The sequence below is a fragment of the Pituophis catenifer genome, unplaced genomic scaffold (genome assembly GCF_029215685.1).
Source record: "Pituophis catenifer annectens isolate HBS135680 unplaced genomic scaffold, rPitCat1.0.hap2 SCAF_2, whole genome shotgun sequence".
In the NCBI taxonomy this organism is placed as follows: domain Eukaryota; kingdom Metazoa; phylum Chordata; class Lepidosauria; order Squamata; family Colubridae; genus Pituophis; species Pituophis catenifer.
In genome coordinates this window covers 43166674-43193587 of record NW_027256882.1, presented here as the reverse complement: position 1 = coordinate 43193587, position 26914 = coordinate 43166674, and the positions used below count along the sequence as shown (strand labels likewise).

At 43.1% G+C, this 26914-nt stretch overlaps 2 protein-coding genes across 2 annotated transcripts in view; both read right to left on the bottom strand.

Annotated features, from left to right (window-relative positions):
* SETD5 (SET domain containing 5) overlaps positions 1–5716 on the bottom strand; it is a 63220-nt gene extending 57504 nt beyond the window's left edge. The window contains exon 1 of the mRNA XM_070936757.1: positions 5586–5716. The gene's annotated coding sequence lies outside the window, so the exon portion shown is untranslated. The remainder of the gene's footprint in view (positions 1–5585) is intronic.
* A 7784-nt stretch (positions 5717–13500) lies between these two features.
* On the bottom strand, positions 13501–25164 carry LOC139309441 (probable peptidyl-tRNA hydrolase 2). The gene is made up of 6 exons (XM_070933507.1): positions 25051–25164; positions 24872–24946; positions 22318–22419; positions 20354–20451; positions 17984–18098; positions 13501–15222 (listed from the first exon to the last, which is right to left on the bottom strand). The coding sequence occupies exons 1-6, from the start codon at positions 25144–25146 to the stop codon at positions 15133–15135; spliced, it is 576 nt and encodes a 191-aa protein (XP_070789608.1). The 5' UTR covers positions 25147–25164; the 3' UTR covers positions 13501–15132.
* Between the last annotated feature and the right edge of the window lie 1750 nt (positions 25165–26914).

Here is a 26914-nt window from a genome sequence, read left to right as displayed (position 1 = left end):
AAATGTCAAACTTCATTTATGTGACCTGAAGGCCAGTCATCTAACTACCAATAGGCTTAAAATGTTGAAAAGGGCAAATTATATATATTTCTAAATTTGGGAAAGCCTTCTATTTTCAGCCACCTGTACATATAGAAGTATGTATTCCAGCTCTGTAGTCAGATCAGATTTAATTATTTTCAAATTTTGCTATGAGATCTTGGAAGCTATAGTAATAACTTTTCATCTATGCAGTGGAACTAACAGCTAGAAAATATAAAATATGTCCATTCCTTTGGCAGAGAGAAATATCACAGCAGCAGACAGGAATGTTCTCCATTAAGAATCCTGTATCAAGCAATATACCAAGATATAGGTTCTTTGTATACTTACATCAAGATGCAAATTACAGTCTCAAAAATGCAATCCAAAATTTCAGTAGCTCCGCTTGCAAGTACTCAAAATTACATTCTTAAGTTAAAAGTTTAAAAAAAGTTTAGGCCACATGATTTATTTAATGTAGACAGCCCTGGTAAAGAAACTAAAAATGTGATAACTATAGTAGTTAAAGTATGTTTCTGTTTTTTAAGGCAAACAAATTTAAATTGCTAACCTTCAGAGCTAATCTATCATAAATTCTGAACACCCATTTTTAGTTAAAGTATTTAATAGTTACTTAAGATTTTCATTGAGTTTGTTCAAGTTTATATTTTAGATTTGTTTTTTTCCCCATTAGATATACAGATGAGTTGCAATCAACTCTCCAGCTCTAAGAAATATCCCAAAATAATACTTGTTACTATTTTCTAGTTCCATTACAGCAATGTGCTCCCTGTATAACAGAGTAGTGTTCTAGAATTGTCTTTAGTATAAATAAGATATGTTAGCATGGTGAAGCTTTTCTTGAGAGATAATTGGCTATACAAGCTAGCTAGATAAATAAATATCTTTCCAATTTTCCAAATCCTGTGCATTTCATTCAGTTCCTCATTCCTTCACATTAGGAAAGTAATGATCAAATCATTTCTACTGGTTTCTACATTTTAGTTTTTGTAAACATGATTAGAAGTGCCAAAACAATGTATTGTTATAGTTTCAAGAATCGCAGTATCCTCAAAAGGTGAGTTTAAGGATTTATTAAGGACATACATAGCCTTTTGGACAAGTTGGTACACTTGAAGTGCAGAGTGTTCTTACAAAATGGCTGCTATGTGAGTTTCCCAGTTCACAAGTGACAATCAAGGAAGGTATCTGGCTCTCAAATGCTCACATTTTGGGGGAAGGAAAACTGGTGAAACTGCTGTCAACTACTTTTCCTAATCCCCAAGGATGCAAATTGTTTTTTTAAGCCATCCTCCATTTCAAATTTCTAAGAAAGCCTTAGCCATTCTTTGAAGTACATACCAAGTTAAAGATTTTATGTTTTGCTTTGCAGAAAGAAGCTGTAGCAGAGGAACAGGCAAGAACTAGGGATGAGTCAGTGGCCACTTTGGTATCAATGGGCATCAGGCTGCCTCCCTCCGTTAGGAGCCTCATCAACTAAATTTATAATCTCATGTTTCATTTAATATTTTCATTGTGGTACCTGTGATTTCAGGAGAGAAAGGTAATTCAATTTAAAAGATAAATGACAAGAGATATGCAATTCAATCAGTATAGTTTTCTTAGTAAACTGCTAATTAGTGGCCATGCTGACAAAAAACAAGAATGTTCATTATGATTAAAAATAACAATAACTTATAACATCAAACTCAAGGACTAAATTCCTCACCCAACAGATCCCAGGGAACCATTCCACAACTGTATCATCCAGGTATTTATCCACCTGAATCACAGAGTCATTGCTCCTTCCATGCATGTCTTTTTGTTTTTTACATTTTTAAAGACCAAGTATAATATCTACTTGGAAGATATACTAAGCTATCTTCCATTACAAAAATAAACTCGAAGCAAAGCCCTAAAACGATAAACATAGGAGACAAAACTCTCTACTGAATATAGTGATACCTGCTAGTTGAGGAGGTTGACATGAAGATAAGGCAAGAAGAGTATGATATAATATTGTAGCCCTGAAATTAGCTGAATGGATTCTTTGGAATGGTTAATAGTTTTAAACTGAAGACCTCTAAAAGTTAAGGCTTCATTTCTATTGGCTGTCATTTATTGTACCTTATCTTTTTAAGTATGCTAAAATCAAGATGCTGATTACAGTGAAGTTATGGTATAAGTACGGTAGTTCTTATTCACCATTCCTATGATGAAAATCAGGCCTGTGTTTTACCATTTAATTGCACTATACCTCCTGATAGACCAAGCAGGCCACCAAGTATCAAAGAAGGATCAAAATTCCTTTAGCAATTATCAGTTTTCTTAGGAAAGTCCACTCTACCTGATTTGTCTCTGGAATGAAATTAGAATAACTATTAAGATTTTGAGACTTTTGTATAGTAAAAGTCTACAAGATTTTGACACTGGACAGTAACATTAAGCACCAGAGAGATACTATAACCATTGTTTTGTACTTATGAGGTAAGGAGGATATCAGACATAAAATCTGGCTTAAGCAATTCAGCATATACTGTTGTCTAGCTAGGTAGATAGGTGTAATTCCGCTTCACATTCATGAGACTATGTTCTTATGACATTTGGAAGGGCAAGATGTGCCATATTTTGGCTGCACACGCCATGAATGGAAAATCTTCTCAGTGCAAGACTTGTGTCTGCTGTACACACCCATTACACAAAGCAGAAATTCCTCTCAATAAGGCAAGTGAGGCCCAGGCAAAGCAAGGGGAGGAAAGAGACCTACAAACAATAAGGAAAGCATCTGGCTCTCTGTTTACTGGAGGGAGGGTAAAGTGAGACAGAGACTGCAGCTACAGGAACTGCATCTCTCTCACTTTAGAAATATAGTAACTGATCAATTCTCACGATCTTGGATCTTGCAAATGAGAGAGAAGACATGTCTTGATTTCTAAACGACATCCAAATGAAATTCAGGAAAATATTTGTGCAGGGAGTAGGAAAAGGCATCTTCTGGTTCCAAATTTCATATCCTAATGAAGAATCCCTTTTCAGTACGTGAACCAGCCATCTCCTAAGTGCAGCACTAATGGAGGTTGTGCTGTTGTCCTTCCCTAGAGACAGCAGCCAACACTATTGAAGCTTCTCACGTAGCAACCAAAGCTCCAGAGCCAACATTAGCTGCTTGTCACTGCCTTGAACACACACCCACAGGACACTAGGCAAAACACCCTCAGTCACCTCTGTGCTGTAAGAGACAGCTGCAAAACCTACTTCCTAGGCGAGCTGTGTTCGTGTGTGGGAGGGACAGTGTCTGATGTCACCTTCATAGGTGAAAAGGGATAATCCTACACACCATTAAGGAAATAATACAACTTTGTCTTGCCGTGACCCATATCCAGTCCCCCACAGAAGGCTCAATTAGAAAACGTTTCTGCAAACCAAAATAGATATTTGTAAAAGAAAAAATTGGGAGCTGCAGCCTCACCCCCGTCCATGACAAAATCGATATATTTTACTGTTCTGCACCTCTGCCTATGAACCTGAAATACTACCAGGGAAAGAATTTGCAGGAGGCCTCCCTGCAAGGACTATTATTTACTTAAAGAAGGAAACTAAAGCAGAAGGAAACTCAGTAGTATATTTTGTTCTTTATTGCAAAGATCTCACTAAACAGGGGGTGTGAGAGAGCTACTTCTTTGGTACAGGAATCCCCCCCCCAAATTAATTGTATGCACCAAAACGTCTCACAGCAATGCATTTCTTAAAGAAAATCTCTTGCCTTTCTTCTGCCTCCACAAACCCCTTCCCTCAAAACCAAATCATCTTCCTCCAATTCCAAAAAGACTCCTCACAAGCACAAGACAGCTATCTTTCAAGTCCTAAGCTGCTGGCTGGCAGGAAAGACAACTGTTGGGAGACTAGGGGGGGGCTCCTACGACCTTGCTTCAGCACTATTGCCGTGTTTACAAGGGAACCACAGTTGCCAGTTAAAAGTGCTGGGATCCAGACATGCCAACCAAAAAAACACAGCTTCCTTAAAAAAGACACACACACACACACACACACATACACGACAAACGACGAAAATCAGGCCACATATTCGTCTTGGAACAGCAGAAGGGAAAAAAAGAAAGAAAAGAGAGAGAAAGGGACGATTAAAGTGCTCCACCATGGCTTACACGAGCACCATGAGAAAGCAGAAAATGCAGGTCAAACACCTCCTCCCCCATTGCCTGAAGGAGCCAGCAAGTCAGAAGCAGACAGCGAGGGGAGAGAGAGAGAGAGAGAGAGAGAGAGAGAGAGAGAGAGAGAGAGAGAGAGAGAGAGAGAGAGAGGGAGGGAGGGAGGGAAGGAAGGAGCAGCTCAGGGGAAGCTGTTTCAGCACATGGAGGAGGAGGAGGAGGAGGAAAGGAACGAGGGGAGGCAGTGGTGAAGTCGCCCAGGAGTAACCGACACACGCGCACCCGCACACACACACACACACTTTCCTGGCACACCAGCTGCTTGGAAGCTGGAGCCCCCCCCCCTCTTCCCATCGTCCCAACGAAGAATTTCCCCACGTTTCCTCCCCCTCCCTCCACAAGATCTCCCCATAATGTGTGATCGGACTGACTAGTTCCCACCGGCACCACCACCTCCTCCTCCTCCTTGCAACCCAAGTCGGGGGGGAACCGAGAGGCACACACAAGTGCATGCACTGGGGTCCCTTCACCCGCCCTCCCTGCCCCCCCTACCACCACCCACGATCTCCTTTCCTCCAACCAACCACCCTCTACATCCACACACGCCCTTTCCTCCACCACCACCACCACTGGCTCCACCAGACCTCCCCCCTCCCCAAAATCAAGACAGGTGGGAGGTGGAGGTGGGGGGGGAAGAGAGCAAGACTGCCTGCCATAAGGCTGTGTGTGTGTGTTCTTATTCCCAGCCCCACAAGGAAGGTGGGGGGATGGGTGGGAGCAAAACGGAAAGCAACCCTACCTTCGCCCTCACCCCTCCCCCCTCTCTCCCGTCCCCGACTTCCCTCCGTGCGGGGCTCGGCGGGGATTCCCCCTCCAGCCTTCCTCTCCTCTCTCTCTTTCTCCCCCCCCCACCCCTCACACCCCCTTCGCCTTCTCCCCTCACACCCCTCTCTCCTTGCACTCAGACGCCTCCCAGGCTAAGGAGACGCAGGGATACGGGAGGCAGACGAGAAAAGGAGCACGACCCTCGGCTTTCCTCCTCCTCCTCCCTCCTCACACAAAAATGCAAGGGGCTCCCCATTTCCATCTGGAAAAGCCACTCTTTTTAATACTTGGCTCCCCACCCCCTTCCTAGCCACCCCCACCCCCCCACACCTTTACCACACGTATAAAACCTATGCTTCCTGAAGCGGGAATTCCTGGGGCCAAGCTGGAAAAGGAAGGCGAGAGGCAGGGTGCATATAAGAGGGCTGGAAGAGAGAGAGGCAAGAACCCGCAAAAAAGGAAAAAAAGCCCCCTCTAAGTTTCCCGCCCCTCCCCCTCCACATCCCCCTCCTCCAAACAGTGGCCCCTTCAGCCCACAGGCACCTTTCCTCTTCTTCAATTGCTTTGGCTGACCTGTCCGGCCCGTTGCTCGGGCCCCCGGCGTTAGGCCCTGCTCGGCGCCACGGCGTTTCCTAGAGAGCTGGCCGGACCGAAAGCTCAGCTCCACAGAGCAACAGCCTACGGCCCCTCCCCCTCCGCGGCAACAGTGAGCAGCCAACAGCTCCTCCTCAGCAGGCCGGGCGGAAACGGCACTGAGCGCACGGGGATTCCCAGCGCTGGCGCCAGGGGCGCCCCAGGCACGCCCACCGGGTCGGTTCATTGGCTGGCCTGTCCGCACGATCTCCACCCACTTCATTCTCTCAGCAACACCTCCTGACTTTTCCCCGCCTCCTATTGGCCACGTTTGTCCTCCTTCTCTGAAGAAAAACGGCCCCTCCCCTTCGGCTCCCTGTAACCCGAGCGTCTCGGGCAACCTCCGCCCCGCCTTAACAGAACCATGACTTCATTGGTTCGTAGAACTGCCGCTCTTTCCGCGTCCGCCTCAGCAGCACTATAAAAATAAAGTGCGGGTCGTTTCCCACTTTCACAACCGAGCCAGCGAGGTGAGCGCCTGATATGTTACATAGGAGTAAAGGCGGAAAAAGGGATGGAAATGGCTCTCGCGCTCTCTCTACGCCTGAGAGCCCGGTTCGTCTCCGCGCGTTTGCGCACGTGGGGCTGCTGTCCTACGTGCTCAAGGGCGAGGCGATCCTCTGATTGGTTCGCCGTGGCCAGTCCCACGTGGGGCCGAGCGCTGCTTGGGGACACGTGGCATGGGGAAAGAGCGGGCGGGGAGGGGAGGGGAGGGAGCGGTTTGGTTTCAGCCCTGGCTTTGGAAAGCCCTCCGTGCATGCGCACTGAAGAAGCTGCGCCTGGGAGGTTATAAGAGGAGCGGACGGCGCATGCGCGAGCCTGGGTGGCAAGAGCTGGAGGGCGGACGGGGAGGGGGACTGCGGGGAAGATTCGCGCCAGGAAAGGAAGAAAAAAAAAAAAAGGAAGAAGGGGGGGGGGTGGGCTATTATAAGGTTATGCTGGACGCGCCTTAGGAAGAAGGCAGGTTAAGACTTCTGCAAAGCCTCGCGAGTGACCCTGAGCTTGTCCTTTCCGACGATTCGCACCGTGGCTTTTTGCGGGCGACGCGCCCTTTTCCCACCCACCCACCCACGCGTGGGTGCGTGGAGCTTTTGCAAGTCGAATGCTGGGTAGCAAAACACGCTTTTTTTTTTCCCCCGCCGGTCAGCTCTTGCTTCTTCGCCTTGTTGCATCCAAGATGGTAGCCCGTGTGGCATTGCCTGCTTTCCCCGGGTGCTCCCCTCCCTCTTTCTCCCCCACTTACTCTCCCTCCCTCCCCACATCCACCCGTTCTGGATCCGCTGGGCGGAGATCGGGCCTCGGCGAGGTGCCACGCGCGTCGGGGACGCCGCATATTTTTTTTTAAAAAAATAAATCCCTGTCCTCATATGGGGGTGGGGGGGGTGCGAACACAGCTTGGCTTCCCGTCCTTTGGTACAAAGTGGGGGAAGCTTTGAGAGCAGCCTTCCGGTTAACTTGCAGTATTCCCCCCCCTCCTATCCAGTTCTTGGCGTTGCGTGTTGTGTGCGCTGCAGCTGAAAAATCCTCCATGGGCGTGTCGGGATTTGAACTACTGTAAAACACCCCCCCCCCTTTTTTTTTTTCCCCTCCACGGATTTTGCCCTGCAAGGGCCCGGGGGGCCCCTTTCTGAGGCTGCACCTTCGTAAAGATAATGTGGTTGGTTAGATTCACACGAAATGCTTTTATAAGGTCGTGGTTAAAAGAAGATTCCACACGAAATGCTATAGTGGGTCGTGCGTTGGGATGGATCTTGAAATTTACGGCGACTTAACTCCACGTAGAATTCTTTATTGGCCAAAGTGTGATTGGACGCACAAGGGATTTGTCTTTGGTGCATATGCTACAAAGAAAAAGCGACATCATTTGCCTAATTTTTCTTTATAAGGCAGACAGACATGGCTTGGATTGCCATATTGTGGGAACTCCCTCAGTTATGCTTGAATTCTTTTTTAAAAAAAAATACCATTTAGATCAGTTTGCTGTACAGTGCACAAGACTAGTTTTAAAGTCACGGAAAACACTATTTCGTTTTAGTCTTTGGTTGCAGTTTGCCTTGTTTTGGTTGAGTATCTCTGAGCCAAAAAAAAAAAAAAGGCTTTTAGCATTCGAAGTAATAATAAGCCTTTTAACAATGGATAGTTACACCGGTATGTAGAAATGTGTTCCTCTTCTTTTGATTGTTTTATTTCCAAGAAATCTTGAAAGCTGAAGCCTGTTGGATTACCGATGAGAATGAGGTGCTTCTGGATCAATCATTTAGCCTGAGTGGCATTCCAGTAAAATTTGCATCCACATAAGGCTGAGTAGCCATCCTAAATGCTTACTCAAGAGGTTCCTGGTTAAAACTCATTGGATTATCTTTAGGGTGCGTCAGGCAATCGCAAAAACTTGGCAGATGTTACTTTGAAATCCCAGCCCTAGAATATTCCAACATTGTACAGTGAAAACTGTATGTGCTTTCTGTATTTTTAAAGCTTTTCGGGAGAAAAGCCGAAGTTGTCGCTTCTCCCAAAATACAGAATGTAAGCATGGGAAAACAAGGCCTGGAAGGAAGCTACTGCATAGCAAGCTGTATTTTCTCAGCCGGCCATTTTCTAGTGTTTGCTGTCCCCTTTATAGTTGTGTCCTCAGTGTTACCACAGGCACACTGAATGTACTTGATTCTTAAGGCATCAAAACTTTAAAGAGACCAACACATCTTAATACTCTATAAGCATTGGGGTTCCTCTAGAGATGCCTTTCCTTATATCTATTTTGTGTTGGCAGTCTTAAAAATAGTGGCTAGAAAACCAAATCCTTGTAGTCTGCTGGTGATGAGATATATATATATATATATATATGATGCAATATATGTGTAAGGCATTTTTTTGTCTTTGAGGACTACTGCTTTTTAAAGCTAGAAACAAAATCGGAACATTTTTTTCTGTTTTTATATGGTATGAGATACTTGGGAGGGGGAACTGATATCTGCTAAAAGCCTTGCACAATCATGTTTCATTAATTCCCCCCCCCTTATAAATCAGAAGAAGGTATGGCAATTCTTGATTTAAGGACTTATGGAGCTTGATGTCTCTTAAAGCAGCAGTATTGTTTGGTACGCGTCTGAATATACAAATGGGTGGCTGTAGTGGCCTTAGGATCAGCACAGGAAATGCTTAAAAGCCTGCCTTCTGCAGGGCTGAGATACTGTGCTCCCCCTCCCTTTTTTTATATTTTAAAAAAAATCCCACATCAGCCGTGTTCCTCCCTCCCATTTCAGACCCACAATGCAAGAGAGCCTCTGCTGCCGCCAGGATGTGGTGAACAGGAAACTGGCACAGCTGTTGACCGTATCTGGCCCAGCAGAGAGGAGAGACATCTGGTGGCTGAAATGTCTTTATGGGCAGCAGATCCAGATAATTTTGAAAGAATAACAAGAGTTGGAAGGGACCTGGGAGGTCTTCCAATCCAACCCCTTGCTTAAGCAGGAAACCCTACACCATTTCAGACAAATGGTTGTCCAATCTCTTTTTAAAAAGTGTCTGCCTTCAAGAAAAGTCACACTAAATAGGTTCTTTAACTTTATTTTGTCTAACTACCTATGCATATATGTTACCATTTTACGGAATGTGCTGCCCTCTGGAGCAGGGGTCTCCAACCTTGGCAACTTATAAGACTTGTGGATTCTGGATGAAGTCCAGAAGTCTTAAAGTTGCCAGGGTTGGAGACCCCTGCTCTGGAGTACAGGTAGTCCTCTATTTACAACCACAATTGAGCCCAAACTTTCTGTTGCTGAGCAAGGCAGTTAAATGCGTTGCATCTCATTTTATGACCTTTTTTTGGCCACATTTCTTAAGCAAATCAGGGCAATTAAGTGAATCTGACTTCCCCTGTCGTCACTGCTTATCAAACGCCAGCTTGAGAAAGTTGCAGATGGTAATCAACGCAGTCATCATAAATACATGCCGGTTGCCAAGCGCCCGAATTCTGATCATGTGGGATGCTTGAAAATCGGACGTGTCACTTTTTTTTCAGTGCTGCTGTAACTTATGGCCACAAAATGAATGTTTACTAAATGAATGGCTGTAAGTCGAAGACTTGCTTGTGCACGTAGATCTTCTGCGATTCAGAACGGGATGGAAAAAAATCTTCCTTTTGAAATCCACCCGTGGATTATCAGCAGCTCCATTTTTAATTAAACTGGTACAAAATGTGGCGGCACCAGCAGTAGTGTGTGCTGCTAAGAGGAATACGTGTTACATCTCTACTTCATGACCAGTTTGCTTCCAAATAAAGATACTGATTTTGACCTGGCATGGGGCCAGGTTAAGAGACTGCCTCTCCCCAATTATATCTGCCCATCCCAAAGGGGGCCATCAGGAGATGGCATGCTGTGGATCCTGTCTACAAAAGAATTCCGACGGATGGGACCTAGGAGGGGATTTTTTTTCTTTTTCTTTTCTCCACACCACCCTCTGCGACATCATCCCTCTTGAGGTGACGTTAGCCTTATGGCTTTCTGTAAAGGCCTTTAAACGGGCTGTCCTGAACCTTTGAAGCTTTGGTGGCCCAGCTGGAGGGGGGAAGAAAGGGGGGAATTGGGCCACATGAGTGGCAGGCCAACACGCACAGCTCCACTCACGTGAGTGGCAGACCAATGCACATGCATGCATAGCTCAACTGTCGGCCCACAGCTTGTGCGAGTGGAGCTGTGCACACACACACGCACACATATGCCAGCCTGCCGTTCGTGTGTCCCAGTTCTGAATATGCCATGGCCCAGCAGTGAGCTGCAGCCCAGGGATTGGGGGATCCTCACCTTAAAAACATGTATTTTTTTTTAAAAAAAAAAAACACATCTAGAGATAGAGCTCGTGGGGCTGCATCATGTATGATATTCTCCCACTTGTGATGTTTACTGTTGCAATTGGTTTGCATTATGTTATATTGCCTGGAGTCCCTTTGTGTGAGAAATAAACTTGACAAACACTTTCTACTGTTAACATTAAGCACGATGTGTGGTGGTGTTTTTTTTTTTAATGTTGACCGGTCTTGTGTATATCGAGTAGTCGATACAAAGATTACCGTAAATAAAATAAATGGAATCCTTTTCCTGGTTAGCACCAGCATGCCAAGCTAATTGGATTCAACCCCAGGGCACTGAAAATAGTTTTTAAGGCACTCAGTTTTTCCCCAGAATGCCCTTACCTTGGTCTGGGGGGAGATGCCACTTAAATGCATGCAGTATTGCCCGTGGTTAGGCCTACATCTCCACTGTGGCATGCCATTTTTTTAAATGCTAATTGGCTTAGATGCATGGTTTTAAGACCATATGAGCATCTTTTCGTTACTAAATCAATCAATCTGGGCCTTGGTGCAGAAAAAAAAAAAAAGATTTTAACCTCCTACAGCAAAAATAAGCAACTTTTCAGTAGCTTAAAAGGGAAAACTGGTTCTTGGGTATGTGCACATCACATACCTTATCCTGTCTAGCACTACCAGTAAATAACCTGTTTATCTTGTGGCAGACATCCAAGGAAATCAAGGCTGGGTTCAGATAACATCCTAGACCTTGGTTAACAAGATATAATTGCTGTGTTCACATGCCTTGTTCAAACAGTAAACTCTGAGCAGATAGTAGTTTTAATATGGTGGTTCGGGTTCATATATCCGGCTAAACCACGGCTGTCAAGCTCGCAGCGTCACGTTGCTGTCATGTAATGTTTTTCCCAATTTGTGGAGCTGCGGTGGGCGTGGCCTATGTGTGACGCATCCGGCCCGTGTAGGCAACCAGTTTGACACCCCTGGGGTAAGCTGAGTTTAGCCCCATCTTAGTCTAATGTGCTGCATGAACAAAGCCGATGGCGGGGGGGGGGGGGGGGAGATAGAAAAAGACAAAACAACACTATCAGCATTATTTTTCAGACTCCTCAAGACACCCGTTTCCATACTGTAACTTCAAAGAATCCTCTCTTCCAGGTCCAACTGACGAGGAATGTTAAACCTGGAGTACAGAGTCGAATTTTGGCCTTTTAACCAGGAAAGACCTAGGTTTGCAGGATTATATTATTATTAGTTGAGACCACTATTGATCTGGTTAAATACACATGGCAAACGCAATTATTACTGCAGTGAATGAAGTTTATGCCTTGAGAATCCACTAATCACTTTGGCTAAGTGCACCACACATCTCTTTGGTATGCCAAAGAGATGCATTATGCCATCCATCGAGTCTTGACAGGCATGTCAAAACCAAACAGTTCTGATATTTGCAGTTGTGTAACAGTAACTTCTGGAAGCTCGCACACCATTTCAAACTATTTATGCCGCGCTGTGCTGAATTTGGTTAAGGGCTAAAGATGGAAGGCCCCAGCAAAAGCATTCTGCAAGTGTACTGAGAAATGTATTCGCATTGTGACCCGATTTATCCATCAATCTGGAGTGCAGCCTTCCAATTTCCTTGGCTACACCAGGGGTGGGTTCCAAATCCCACTGCTACCGGATTGCGCGTGCGTGGTGCTTTTGCGCATGCACAGAAGCGTCTGGGCAGATGGGCGGAGCCTGCTGCCGCTACCGGTTTACTCGATCCGGTGTGAACCGGTAGCAACCCACCACTGGGCTACATGGTACCTACTGCTCAGCTATAACTACTGCAACCCCATACATTGGGTGAAGTGTCAACTCTGCTAGCAATCTTCAAATAGTAACAGCTACACTGATTTCCCAAAGTGCTAATGTTTATATTGCTAATATAAAGGGAGATGGCTGTAGTAGTGCTGTCCCTACACACCACCCTGGTGTTAAGCGGAAAGGATTAAGTTCAGCCTCGGTCTTACAGGAAGAGGCGGTGAAACGATGGGGAGAGAAGTTTATAGTTTATAATGGCAATCGTCACAGTTCTACTACTTGAGTATGTATGGAAGGAAGCTGTACTGATCTAAGTGGGATTTCCTGTCACGTAAACATCAGATTCCACAAACTCTCGTCACCTTGGCTACTAAGAAAAGGATGAATGGGTCACCGGCCAAATCTTTTTAGATTGGAGTAAGTGTTATTAATTTTTCCTCACCTTCCTTTGCAGAGTCTTTACATTCTTCTAATTGGCAGTTTATTTGTACACTCCTGAACCAGTTTAAAGCTTTGGAACATAAAAGGCAAAGCAAAGAGAATATGCCACCTCCTTTCCGGGCTTTACCGGGCCCTAAATAGCCGAGGCAATTTGTTTCTTTACTTTGTAGCTACATAAACTTAAGTCAATTGCATCCTCACTACCAGGACTTGTTCTTACAAGTCATTCCAGACCATTGGGGGGTTTATGATTCAGCCATAAACATCACGTTGTCTTTATTTCAAGAGGCTCTTAACGTACTTGCAGCTTTTTTTTGTCTTTCCCTGTTGGTCTGCAAGGTAGGCTCCTGCCAATAATATGTGTCATTGTGTGGCAAAATACCTGATTTCAATGGCACGGTGTGAGAGAGAGAGAGGAGAGAGAGAGACTAACACTGCTATTGGAGGAAAGAAAAAGGGAGCCCCCCCCACCCCACCCAAGAGCTTCAGACTCCCACATGACTCAAGAAAGGTCAGGGTAGTGGGCCAAATCACAGTACTATGGCGTGTTTTGAAGGCAGCAACCCCCCCCCCCCCCAAAGAAAAGAAAATCAGCCTTATCAGCTGCACAAATGGGATATCTGTACAGCTCTATAGATCAGTGTTTCTCAACTTTGGCAACTTGAAGATGAGTGGACTTCAACTCCCAGAATTCCCCAACCAGCTATGAATTCTGGGAGTTGAAGTCCACTCATCTTCAAGTTGCCAAGGTTGAGAAACACTGATCTATAGATGATGCCATTCCTGTAAGCAAATAAGATGGTCTGGCCTTCCAATTGATCTGATTGCAAGCGGAGGCAAACTCATCAATGCCCCAATATGCCTGGGGCTCTCTCTGGCCGATCCATCGCCAACCACTGATACTGCTTTATCATTAAAAAGTCATTCAAATGGAGCTTAGATTTAGAGGCTTTGTCCTCTTATTTTCCGAACCACTTGTACAGCAAATTGCACAGATTTCATCATCTGCGCACAACTATTTCATCAGCATGCACTAAGAGGTGCGAGGCATCACAAAATGCATAGCATGTATTGACAGTTAATAGCTGGAGGAGTTAACAGACACAAAAATCCAATCCTTGGTTTTCTACAAACTGGGGTGGGGGTGGGGGTGGGGGAAATGACAAGTATTAAATTTCAGATTGCCTGGTGCTTAAGAACTCTATCAGAGAGCAAATTTTTGTAACTATGTCGGAACATGCCACGTTAGCTGCTACTTGATCAATATCAGCCGTTCCTTAAAAAGCTAATCTAAACTATGCAATTCAGGTTTTCCTGAAATTCTCCAGTCATTCCTAGTATCAGAACACATACAGTAAATCTAGAATTTCCCCTTTTGGGGGGGGGTCTGCACATATTGGCAAAGAAAGGACTTATTGGACCAACGTTGGAAAAAGCCCAGAAAATAACGTTATCACTTTAACAAAAGATACTGTCACAGACCTGCTACGTAATCTTGGCTTTTTCTTGTTCTTAATATTTTGAGAACAAAGACACAAACATTAAAAAGGGCTGTTTTAAGACGGGAAAATCTAGACGTTCATGTTGCTGCACTTTTTTTTATCCCTCCCCCCAATGACGACTACTGCAATTTAATTCAGCTATTTGTTACAAGAGAACTGTCTGAACAGGACTAGCAGTTGCTTTGAAAATCCAGTTTTTTTTCAAAGCCATTTGGAAATTGACACAAAGGACGTCATATAAAGCAAGACACAGCCCACTTGTGGAAGTTAAAAATAAGATACAAACAAGACGGCACCAATGACAATATGCACTAGCTAAACAGAGAAGTTTACAAGCCTTCTAAACAGGAGCAGCCATCCTTTGGTTCTCCAGAGGCTCTCCAGAGAAGTCCTAGCAGATAAAGCTCTCCAAAGATTGCAACACTTGTTCCTTTTCACATCACAGGAAAAAAAAAAACAAAGAGTGATATACTCTTGGCACAAGACATTCAAATGGTGTGAGAATTTATATACTAGGGTAACCTGCACTTTCTCATTTGGGGAAGATGGGGGTGGGGGGTTTGACCACACTTGACTGGGGTTAATGGATTATGTGAATACATCTCAAGGGCATCAGGAAGGGAAGGCAACCTTGGATGATCCTTGCAGTTTCCCCTTAACTGAAAACGCCTAAGCATTACTTAATACAGAGCAGCTTGGTTATAAATGGTGAAGAATTAAGGGGTCCGACTTTCACACAGACCCCACTTGAGAGTCCATTAGAAATCTGGATCAGGAGAACTAATCACTTCCGTCGTCTAGAAGAACGCTCCTCTTGCAAAAGACAGCTGCCTTTTGGGGTTTCTGTTCGGCTCGGGTGGTTTCTTGAGTTGTTGGCGGAGGAGATGGCTTAGGCTCTCCTCCCTTGGGATCCCACAGACAGCCAAACTTTCACATCTCAGTTCAGCAGTTTTAGCTGCCCAGTCACCTGATTCACCAGCTCTTCTTCTCCTATGATGGCAAGGACTGTCTGTGACCCAGCTGGGACCTAAGAAAAGAAGGGTATTTATTTTTTCATTAGGGATACATGCCATATGAATGAGAGTTCAAAATAGTTGTAGTTTCTCTTTTAGCGCTTCTCTTGAGCTTGGTTGTTTTCTTGCAGGCGTTTCGTTACCCAAATTAGGTAACATCATCAGTGCTGAATGTTGATTAATGTTATCTAGTTTGGGTAATGGAGCATCTGCAAGAAAACAACCAAGCTCGGAGAGCACTAAGGATCCCTCATTTCAACCTACATTCTCCTTTATGGGTTTTTCTTAGCACACTGTGCTCTAGCTCAGCATTGTAGATGCTGCGAGAACTTGGACTCTGGTTTCTCCAGTGCTCCTTAACTACGACTTGGCTGAATATCTATGGAGTTTCTCAGTCATCCATGCCGTGGTTGTCCTAAAGGTGCTTTTTCCAAAAGGCAACTGGACTTTCTTAGTTTTTTCTGAAGAACTGAACAAGTTTCTTGGATGAGAAGCGAAATATTTTCAAAGAAAACAAACAAACAAAGGAAGCCCAGTTGCCTTTTGGAAAAAAACATCTTTGGGATACGACTTGCCTGATTTACACAGGTATGTAAATGAATTTGGGGGACGTAATGCAATTCTTAACTGAAATATCCCAGGAAAAGGGGATAGAGGAGGCCAATAGCGGAAACCCATTTTAATGTTATTCAGTGCTTCCGTTACAAGCGCCGATGAATGTGGATAAATTAGGGGAGGGAAAGGAATGGAAAAACACCCAAATCAGTTTCTTCAGCACGGTTGCTTATTCATATCTCCTCAACAAGTCAGTAGGATCAGGGCTCTGTTCCAAAAAGATGTAATTTGTGTGTGGAGAAAAATAAAAATAAAAAAACTTTTTGCAAAAAAAAAAAAGTCAATAGTATTTCAAGGTGAAAAGAAACTTTTTAAAAAAAGTTTCAAAATCCAGTTCCATTTAAGTATTGTTTTACTTTTGAGGGAGGCAAAATAACAGAATAACAGAGTTGGAAGGGACCTTGGAGGTCTTCTAATCCAACCCCCTGCTCAGGCAGGAAACCAAACAATTTCAGACAAGTGACTGTCCAATCTCTTCTTAAAAACCTCCAATGTTGGAGCACCCACAACTTCTGGAGGCAAATGGTTTCACCAGTTTATTGTTCTGTCAGGGGCATAGGATGTCAAGGCTGGAGACAGACAACTGATGTTAGATGTCAGGCTCCAAAACCAAGAAAGACGTGTGATGATTCTTCCAAGATGATTGTTCCACGCCTCAAGACAGAATCCCGCCAAACTGAAGCATTCTACTATCTGCACCTATAATTTATTCTGAAAACTATTAGGGAGGGACTGTCTTCACCCTCTTTCTCTCACGCAAAATATCTGGACTGCAGCTGTCTCTTATTCCTCTGGGATGTTCTCCTTCTCTCCTGGGAATCCAGTCTGCTGTATTCCATCACATTTGGTTTTCAGTATCAACTGTAGTAGAAAGTTGCTTTCAGATGCATAAATAAAGAGCTGAACTATTGTTTTCATTCTTGTTCAACAATCAATAAAATGCTGTGGTCTAAAGTAATTACATTAAAGGTAAAGGCAAAGGTTCCCCTCGCACATATGTGCTAGTCGTTCCCGACTCTAGGGGGCAGTGCTCATCTCCGTTTCAAAGCCGAAGTGCCAGCGCTGTCCGAAGAAGTCTCCGTGGTCATGTGGCCGGCATGACTAAACACCAAAGGCACACGGAACGCTGTTACCTTCCCACCAAAGGTGGTCTCTATTTTTCTACTTGCATTTTTTATGTGCTTTCGAAATGCTAGGTTGGCAGAAACTGGGACAAGTAATGGGAGCTCACCCCGTTACGTGGCACTAGAGATTCAAACTGCTGAACTGCCAACCTTTCGATCGATAAACTCAACATCTTAGCCACTGAGCCACGGCATCCCATCAATTACATTAAAAAGCGATATAAAGACCTACAAATAATTTTTAACTGAAATATAACTAATAATCAAGCACCAGGTTTTTGTTTCTAAATTTGGGCAGTTCACAAGACTTGTTTAAAGCCAGAGTTGTGGTTTTTTTTAAAGATAGATGGCCAGATACGTCTTTTAGATAAGTAAGTGCCAAAACATCTCTGATCAGAAGAAATCTTCAATTGCTCTACACCTATTATTCTGTACATACAGGTAGTCCTCGACTTATGACCACAATGGAATCTGGCAATTACAGTTGTAAGATGTGATGATTGTAAAGTGGGTCATGTGACCCGGCCTAATTTTGCAACTTTTTTTTTACGACGGTTGTTAAGCAAGTTCAATGCTCGAAATGAGCATTTTTTTTTCCTGGAAATCAAAAGTAAACACTGTTTTTGTGAAAAAGTAAACCATGGTCCCATGACTACGGGATACCATAAATGCAGGCTAGTTGCTTGGCAACCAAAATGCAGTCACGTGATGTTGTAACTTCAGAACTGGGTTGTAAGAAGCTTTTGGAGGAAGGGGGGGGTTCTGTCATAATTTTGGAACTGTTGCTATGCGACAGGTCGTAAGTGGAGGACTAGCTCTATTTCTCAAAAGAGACTTTCTTATAAAACAGGCAAAAAGTTTCAAGCTTTTTTCTCTCAGGTTCTGAAAATGTTCTCAGTCCACATGACTCATAAACTACGGCATGAATTCCAACCCTCCCTTCACAACTCAAGAGCCAGCTTGGCTTGCTTGGTTCAGGATGAGACATTTTTGGAGATACAATTTCCCCCCCTCCCCCCCCGAATAACTGATTTACCTGTGTCCTTCCAGCATCTTGCACTAGGTACGTTGGCAATTCTAGACTCAGGGCGAGTGCATGCAGTTCCAGCAACTGGTCTGTGTTGGCTCCCTGAAGTACAACTTTCTTTGCACTAAGAAGGGAAAACACATACTTCATTGTAAGGCCATCATGCCACCCTACATGTTGTCCGCTTGGCTATGAGTCTAACTAAAACAAATTATAAAAACAGCTGGACGAAACCTTGTATGTGTGGAAGTCTACACCTTTTGACTGGCCAAACCAGTTTTCCAGAAAAGTGGACTTGAGTATTTTATGTAAACTGGGTTTTAAAGGTTAATTTACGGCTGAGCATCATGTATGTGTGAATCAGCCACCACGAGGGTGGATAAAAATCAATGATTTTTTAAAAAAAATAAAAAAAAATGGAATTTTTTGGATTTAAATCGGATTTTTTTTATTTAAATCAGATTTTTTTTGATTTTTATTGAATTTATTTTAATAAAAAACTTTTCGGGTAAAAATCTATCATAAGATAGTTTTCTATTTAAGATACATAAATAATTTAGTTTATTCAGCATGAAATGGAGCTTAATTCTGTAGCACAAGGCTGTATATTCTGCAACACTGGGACTATCGGTGAGTCAACAGCGGGTCAAAGGAGTAGCAGAGATGACAGTTGCTCTTTAAAAATTATGATTTAAATCGAGTTGATTTAAATCAAGTCTTTTTATTGTGATTTAAATCAAATCCACCCTGGCCACTACAGTAAACAAACCAAGAAGATCATCCCTACACCACATCTGTCTCTCGTCAAATCACCTCTGGTTTAGGAGAGGCAAATCTCTGGCCCTTTTTTAATATATGGGGCATAAACCATCTAGAAGTCATTTTATCTCTTAAACCACCTTTCCCAAGAGTCAAGCTGATTTAAGGACCTACTGAAAGGTTTTTTTTGTCCTTAGACCCCAAAAGAGAGACCCTCAAATGGGGCTTACCCTCTTTACCAGCCCTTGCCCCTACAAAGACCACAGAAGTTAAAAATGCCACCCTGAAAACTCTTGTGACCCACTGAGCCAAATTTTATCAATGAACACAACGGACGTTAGTTCACAAACTCTTGTCTGCTGTAAATCATGGCTTACAAACTAAAGTGGCTGGACTTATACAACATACTAAGCCATGGCCAACCAAGCAGCATTACTGTATGTCTTATGAATGAAATCAGAAAGGTGACAGAGGATTCCTCCGAACCAAGCATCATTTATGAACAGAACTGAGACTGAACACAGAAGAATCCCATTTGGGTTTCTGGCCTAGACCTTGAAGCTAAAACAATACCATATTGCCTAAAGTTATGGTTTGTTTGCACCCTAATTTGTGTAATATAAAAGAATGATCTTGGGGAAGGTATGAACCATTCATTGTAGAAAAGATGATATATGGACCAGGAATTGAAGCAAACAAAAGAAACTCAAAATAACACTTCCTTGATTTTTGTTTAGCATAAATGAGACAGAAAATTTTGGACAGACTTTCAAGATTCTTTATAGCCTACAGCAGTGTTTCCCAACCTTAGCAATTTTAAGACGTGTGGACTTCAATTCCCAGAATTCCCCAGCCAGGTAGCCTATTATATTAAATTGAATACACTCTATTTTATTACCTTGGTATCAGCTTTAGCACATCACGTGTACCTATCCACTTGGAAATTTAAGCTGCTTAATCCTAAACTGTGCTCATTCAGTTTAGTGGTTTACCGCAACACACTAAGCCACTAAGTGGTTTATTTGCTTTTGGTTTAGCTGCATCTTACGGGAAGCCAGCTGTTGTAGTTTGGAAAACAAAAGCTTTCCTACCTCTTTTGGTGAGGAAAAGAAGAAAAAGAAATCTCCCTCTGCCTCTGAGCAATTTTGCCTCCTTATAGCAAACAGCCTGCTTTACTTTCATTTTCGTTTTCAAAATAGCTTGATTAGCACAAGAGAAAAAAAAATCTGCTCCAGCAATTTTCCTCCTTGCAGCAAGCAGCAGAGGCCTGCTCAAAACAGCTGAGAGCAAAACAGCTGAGAGTCAGGAGTTCAATCCAATCAATTTGTGCTAATTAGGCTGTGGTGAAGCTGAAATGGGCTGTTTCTTCTTGCTGTTTGCTGCAAGGAGGTAAACTGCTGGGCGGTAGAGGCGAAAGGTGGGGGCCAGTGGGTGGGCGGGGCTACATTCGGTATATAAGACATACCTAAATTATATATTATATATATATATATATATATATATGTGTATGTGTGTATGTGTGTATGTATGTATGTATGTATGTATGTATATATATATATATATATTTAAGTAACTAAGTTTCAGACTCCTGAAAAAGATGGCCAAATCTTATTTCCTTACCCATGCTCATCCCATTGGTTGATCAAGCCCCTCTGACTTGGCTTTTCATGCACCAGCTGGAACAAGCCAATTGCTGCATGCCCCACCTGAGCAGCGATCTGTGGAGGAAAACATTCAAAATTAGGGGTTGGTCTTGCTTCTGCTGAAATAATTCTGCTGCCCCTAGTGGCGCAGTGGTTAGACTGCAATATTGCAGGCAAACTCAGCCCACGGTCTGCAGTTCGATCCTGACACGGCTCAAGGTTGATTCAGCCTGCCATCCTTCCAAGGTTGGTAAAATGAGGATCCAGATTGTTGGGGGCAATATGCAAATAATGCTTACATTGTAAACCGCGCAGAGTGTGCTATAAAGCACTATGGGGCAGTATATAAGTCTAAGTGTTATTGCGATATCTCTAGGGAAGGGTTCATTCATTACCTGCAAGTTATATGTAGGAGTCTAGTTAGAAATCCTGACAAAATTCATCTTGTAAACATGGATCAACAATGCAGGCAGTTCTGGATTAAGAAGATGTTCCATTCCCTAAGTGTGTCATTAACCTGAATTTGTCCCAAAGGTGCTTTTTTTCAGGAGGCAACTGGACTTTGTTTTTTTCTTTGAAGATGTTTCTCTTCTCATCCAAGAAGCTTCTTCAGCTCTGACTGGATAGTGGGGAATGGAAGGATTTCTATTCCTTGCAGACAGCTGGTCATTTGCATCCTTTTAGAGGGTCACTGAAGCTTTGGAGGTTTATCTGTGTCCTTAAGGTCACCTGAGTAAAGCTCCTGGTTCCTGTAATTTTTTTTCCTCTGGAAATCCATTCCTATTCCCACATCATCCCAAGGATGTTCATCCCAAATTGTATAGCTAAAAGTCTGTAGAGATTTTCAGTCATCTAGGTCATGATTGTCCCTAAGATGCTTTTTCAGGAGGCAACTGGACTTACTTGTTTTTTCTTTGAAGATGTTTCACTTCTCATCCATATTCCTTGCAGACAACTGGCCATTTGCATCCTTTTAGAGGGTCGTTGAAGCGCTTGGGAGGTTTATCTATAATTGTGATTCACTTAACAACTGTGGCAAGAAAGACCATATAATGGGGCAAAATTCACTTAACAACTGTCTCGCTTAGCAATGGAAACGTTGGAGTCAGTTGTGGTTGTAAGTCGAGGACAACCTGAATTTACAAATGGACTGGGTTATTACCGAAAATGGTCGTCATTATTGTCCTTTCTTTAGCTGATGAGCCACTGAAGCTATGCATTGTTTTCAGAAACGGCTGAAACCAGTGGTGAAATCCAAATTTTTTTACTACCGGTTCTGTGGGGGTGGCTTGGTAGGTATGGTGTGGCCTGGTTGGTGTGGCTTGGTGGGCGTGGCAGAGGAAGGATACTGCAAAATCTCCATTCCCTCCCCACTCCTGGGGGAAGGATATTGCAAAGTCTCCATTCCCACCCCACTCTGGGGCCAGCCAGAGGTGGTATTTGCCGGTTCTACAAACTACTCAAAATTTCTGCCACCGGTTCTCCAGAACCTGTCAGAACCTGCTGGATTTCACCCCAACCTGTATATTAAAAATGTGTGACTTCAGCAGTTCCTGAAAGCGCTACATGGCTTCAGTGCTAGAAAAAAGACAATGAGGGCTGCCATTTTTAGTAATAAGCAGCCTGTTTGTAACTAAGGTTGTTTTTAAGTTGGACAATCTTAATGTGGAATTTAGGCAGTTTTGAATACTGGGGATTGCCTGTACTTGGAGGACTTAAGTAATCAATTATTCACACTTGTTACTGAGCCATAGTTTTTACATTTATCATCTTAGAAGAAAATGAACTAAGCTTTTCAAAAGCTTTTCAAGTTATTGAACGATTCTCCAGCTGACTATTAGTTTCAGCCTTGGATCTGCCCCTCATATATGAAATTAGATAAAAAAAACTTAAGGTCAGTTTAAATGGCTAGAAGACAATAATACCCTGAAGAGAGTTTACCTTTCCAGTTCCCATGGAGAGTTCCATGTTTACCACAAAGACCATCTTGTGGTGTCTGCTTGGGAGAAGATTGACATCACTGCCCTGTGCCTCATCTTCATCCTGGAAAAGAGAGTTTGACCGTAAAAAAGTTTTCTGTTTGCAATAAAGTAGATATGAAATCACACCGGATGGATATTAAAGTGTCAGACTACGACAGGACAACCAAGTTTAAATCTTTGGTCATCCATGAAGTTCACAGGATAATCCTTGGCCAATCAACAGCTCTATGTCTATCTTACTCATAGATCAGTGGAATAATGTGCAGAGGAACAAAAATAACTACGGACACTACTTTGAGTTCCTTAAAAGAACAATTGGAAGTACAGGTAGTCCTTGACTTATGACCACAATTAAGCCCAACATTTCTGTTACTAAGCAAGACAGTGGTTAAGTGAGTTTTGCCCCATTTTATGACTTTTCTTTTTTTTATAACCTTTCTTTTTTTTTTTCTTTCTTGCCATGGTTGTTAAGTGAATCACTGCAGCTCTTAAGTTAACATCACTGTTCTTAAGTGAATCTGGCTTCCCCATTGACCTTGTTTGTCAGAAAGTTGCAAAATGTGATCACCTGACCCTGGGAAACTGCAGCCATCATAAAGATGAGTCAGTTACCTAGCATCTGAATTTTGAACATGTGATCATCAGGCTGCTGCAACAGTTGTATGTGTGAAAAATGATTTTTCAGTGCCGTTGTACTTTTGAATGGTTACTAAATGAACTGTTGTAAATCAAGGACTACCTGTATTCCGCCCTACCCATCAGCAAAACAGATGGCACTACTACAGTGTTATTAATCTCATACACCACAGAAGAAAAATTCCTCTACTTATGAACAGGTTATGTTCCAAGATGGTCTCCCCCTCTAATCCATTAATGGTTTATGATCACTCTTGTGCTTAACTCCAGACATTCACAGTCACTACAGTATATACCCTACACAGTCACTACACAACTAAACAGTGAACAATATGCAAGCGGAAGTTGAGGGATGGTGGGAAAGAGTTAGTATGCTTTCTTCCAACTTCTAGGTTGCAGTTGTGGACAGATTTGTTCATATCAACAAAAATACATACATTCACACATAAAATCATACAATTATATTGATGGACTGTAATCATACAGGTTGCAAGAGTGCAGCAAATATGATATGTGCATTAACTGCTTGAAACATATATTACAGACATTACATTAAATGGTACTATATATGAGTTTCAAGCAGTTAATGCGAATATCATATTTGCTGCACTCTTGCAGCCTGTATGATTACAGTTCATCAGTATAATTATTCCAAATCATAAATATTTCCTGAGGTCAGGGAGAAGTATTTTCTGCCACTTCAGGATGATTCTCAAGGAATGTGTAATTCATAAGTCCTTTTTAAAAAAGGCCTTGGTATTGCTGAATCCTGATTTGGTTTTGGAATAATTGCACATAGATAGCTTTGCTTCTGTAAAAAACTAGGAGGTTACATGCTGAAAAATTCAGCTACAGGTTTCCTGGTAGAAGCAAGACTGAATTTTGGCATTTAAGCTAAGTTTAAGTCTGTGTGAGTGCGTTGTTATGTAAATATGCATGTACAATGATATAGCCCTTTAATCAGAATAGGTATACAATTCAAGCCTTGAACTACATTTCAAATCATTCACTTCTAGCATGTAAGAAACACATTTTCTTCCCTAGCGAACAGCATCATCCGTATATTCTTCAATATACATCATAACCACTTGGGTGATTCATAATTCTTTGAAGAAATTTAGATAATTAAATTATAAGAATTTAATTAAATTATAATTTCTTTAAATTATAAGAATTTAAAGTGTAGGATAGACTAGTGGACACATGCTTCAGCACACTTTATTTGCTTCATGCTGCTCCAAGCAAATGAACTCTACCTTGGATGCAAATTAAAGGGTTTTCTATTATTTATTTATTTTTCAAATAAAGCTACTCAGAACACAGGGACAGTGATAGCTTTTTTTAAAGTGACCTTTATCTGCCAGAAAATCTGATACTATAATAAATATATTTTATCTTTCAGGTGCCACTAGACTTTTGCTGCTTTGCTACTACAAATTAACACCCATAAGAATTCTGGACACGCACCAATACATAGGCTCCCCCCCCACCCCGTTCCTCCATTCCATTAAAGGTTTGCAATTCGGAGCTTTTAATATACACTACAAATACGTGGATCCTTTTAAGATCTATCATCTCCTGAAGGAAAAAAATATTTCTGCCCCTGGGTTAGCAAATCAGGGCGTAAATAAAAAAGCATTTTGATCATTATCCAAAACACTGTCCAGACTTGCTGATGATCGCGTCTCAAGCCCCAGCCTGATGGTGCATACATAATAATAATAATAATAATAATAATAATAATAATGATGATGATGATGATGATGATGATGATGATGATGATGATGATGATGATAATAAAAAGGAGGGAGCTAGGCCAGAAACCGATCTTTAACTGGATCAGAAACGGAAATCAAGATCGCAAAAGCAGATAATACCTGGGAATCGAGACCGCTACTGAAGTAAAGCTGCGCCGCCGCTTCAGCAGAATGACCTCCGGTGAGCGCTAGAGCCTGGAGGCAAGAAAAGAGGAGGTGGGGAGGGGTGTTAGAAATAAACCAGACGGAATGGATCCCAAACCGCACCGGATCCCGATCCACTGACAAAGGCGACCCACCCTCCGCGCTGCAGCCTCGGGAATCCCCAGGTCCAGCAAGAGAGCAAAGAGAGACTCATCGACGCTCGCATCCGAATCGGGCGATTGCGACTCCATTCCTTACAGCTGCCGGCGCTCTGCCCACCTATTGGCCACTTCTCTCGTTTCTCGGCCAATGAGACGGCGACTGCTCCTTTCGTCATCGCTCTGTGACCAATAGCCCTGCCTGTTCCTTGGATGACAACTATTGCCTGCGCCCGTGGCGGAGCGCGGGCTGGCTTTTCATGGTTTCGGATTCCACGTGGTTTTCTAGGAGCAGGACTTACTGCTCCTAGAAATACTTACTGCTGGGAATTGTGGGGGCTGTAGTCCAACGTATCTGAAAGAGAAGGGCTCTCTGAAGTGCGGCTGCTATCCTATAAACCAGGGGTCCCCAAACTTGGCAGCTTTAAGACTTGTGGACTTCAACTCCCAGAATTCTTTAGCTATGCTATGCTGGCTGGAGAATTCTGGGAATTGAAGTCCACAAGTCTTAAAGCTGCCAAGTTTGAAGGCCTCTGCTATAAAGGTTAAGGTAGCCTTAACCATTACATCAAGGTGGCTATTAGTAATAATGACCGCTTTGCGATCTGACGAGATCCAGCCATGATTGGTGTGAATGGGTTTTAATGTCTTTAATGTTTTTAAGTGTTTTTTATAGTGATTTTTTGAGTGTATTGTGAGCCGCCCTGGGTCTTCGGAGAGGGACAGCATATAAATTGAATTAATAATAATAATCATCATCATCATCATCATCCTTGGTTAGGACTCGAGCTGCTGAGCTATTAACCAGCCTCAAAGGTTGTGAATCTCACTAAAGATTAAATAATAACAATAATAGTAATAGTAATAACATAGCTGTATAGAGAAGCTGAATTTGCACAAGAGACTGTATAGGCGGTGTAGGAAGTTAGCACCCACCCCTTTCCTGGAAGAGTGAAATATTTTAGGAAATATGAAAAAGGCAGAATATTATATTTCCCTGGATGAGAAATATGAGAAGCATATTTTACAGACAAAGCAGCTCCCACCTTCCTGCCCCCCACCCTTTGTCAATGGGCCATTAAGGCCTGGGCCAGTCTATTCTACATAACAAAGATCTGCCTCCTTCAGGCAGAGCCATAGTAGGAATTGCCAAAAATAGGATTAGCCCTCTACACAATAGCAGCAGAAACTCACCACATGTGACCTGGGAAGCACATGTGACCATCAGCCAGCAAGGCCCCCACCCCCTGGGAGTCTGACAACCAATCAGGATACTCTTTCGGGGGCCCAGGAAATGTAAAGCCAGAGAGAGCATAAAAACCCGAGGATTTACTGTATCTGCCCTTTTTTTCTGTTCAGGAACTCAAGCCATGTGATCCTGTCCACCATTAAACCATCTTTCCAAGCAGTCTCCATGTTTCCAGTGTCTGTTTTCCCCACTTGGAGCAGAACCTAGAAGGATGTTTCTTCCAACAGGCGGTATGAACTTAACCTTCCGCGTTTTATTTAGCATGCTCTGCCAGTATATCCCTTGTGGTCAGCCTATTGTTTCATGTGCTGTGCAAACCCTGAAAAATGTTTCAACTGAGCAAATGATGATCCTTGAACAATGGATGGCCAGAGTGATTTGTTATGGACTTTCTGAAATGAAGAATGGACAGCCAGTTTCTTCACTCCCTCCCACCAGAGCTGCCATTCTTGGTAATATTGGTAGTGACGATTGCAACCACTCAGCCAGGGGTGAAATCCAGCAGGTTCTGACAGGTCCTGGAGAACCGGTAGCGGAAATTTTGAGTAGTTTGGAGAACCGGCAAATACCACCTCTGGCTGGCCCCAGAGTGGGAAGAGAATGGGGATTTTG

Bases quoted from the DNA above. Each gene is read 5' to 3' on its own strand.
- LOC139309441 (XM_070933507.1), bottom strand. From the start codon at position 25,146: ATGGAGTCGCAATCGCCCGATTCGGATGCGAGCGTCGATGAGTCTCTC. The intron at 24,947-25,050 runs GTGGGTCGCCTT...TCTTGCCTCCAG, and splicing joins CCGAGGCTGCAGCGCGGAGG to GCTCTAGCGCTCACCGGAGG. The intron at 15,223-17,983 runs GTAAATCAGTTA...TTCTTTTCTTAG, and splicing joins AAGATGCTGGAAGGACACAG to GTCCCAGCTGGGTCACAGAC.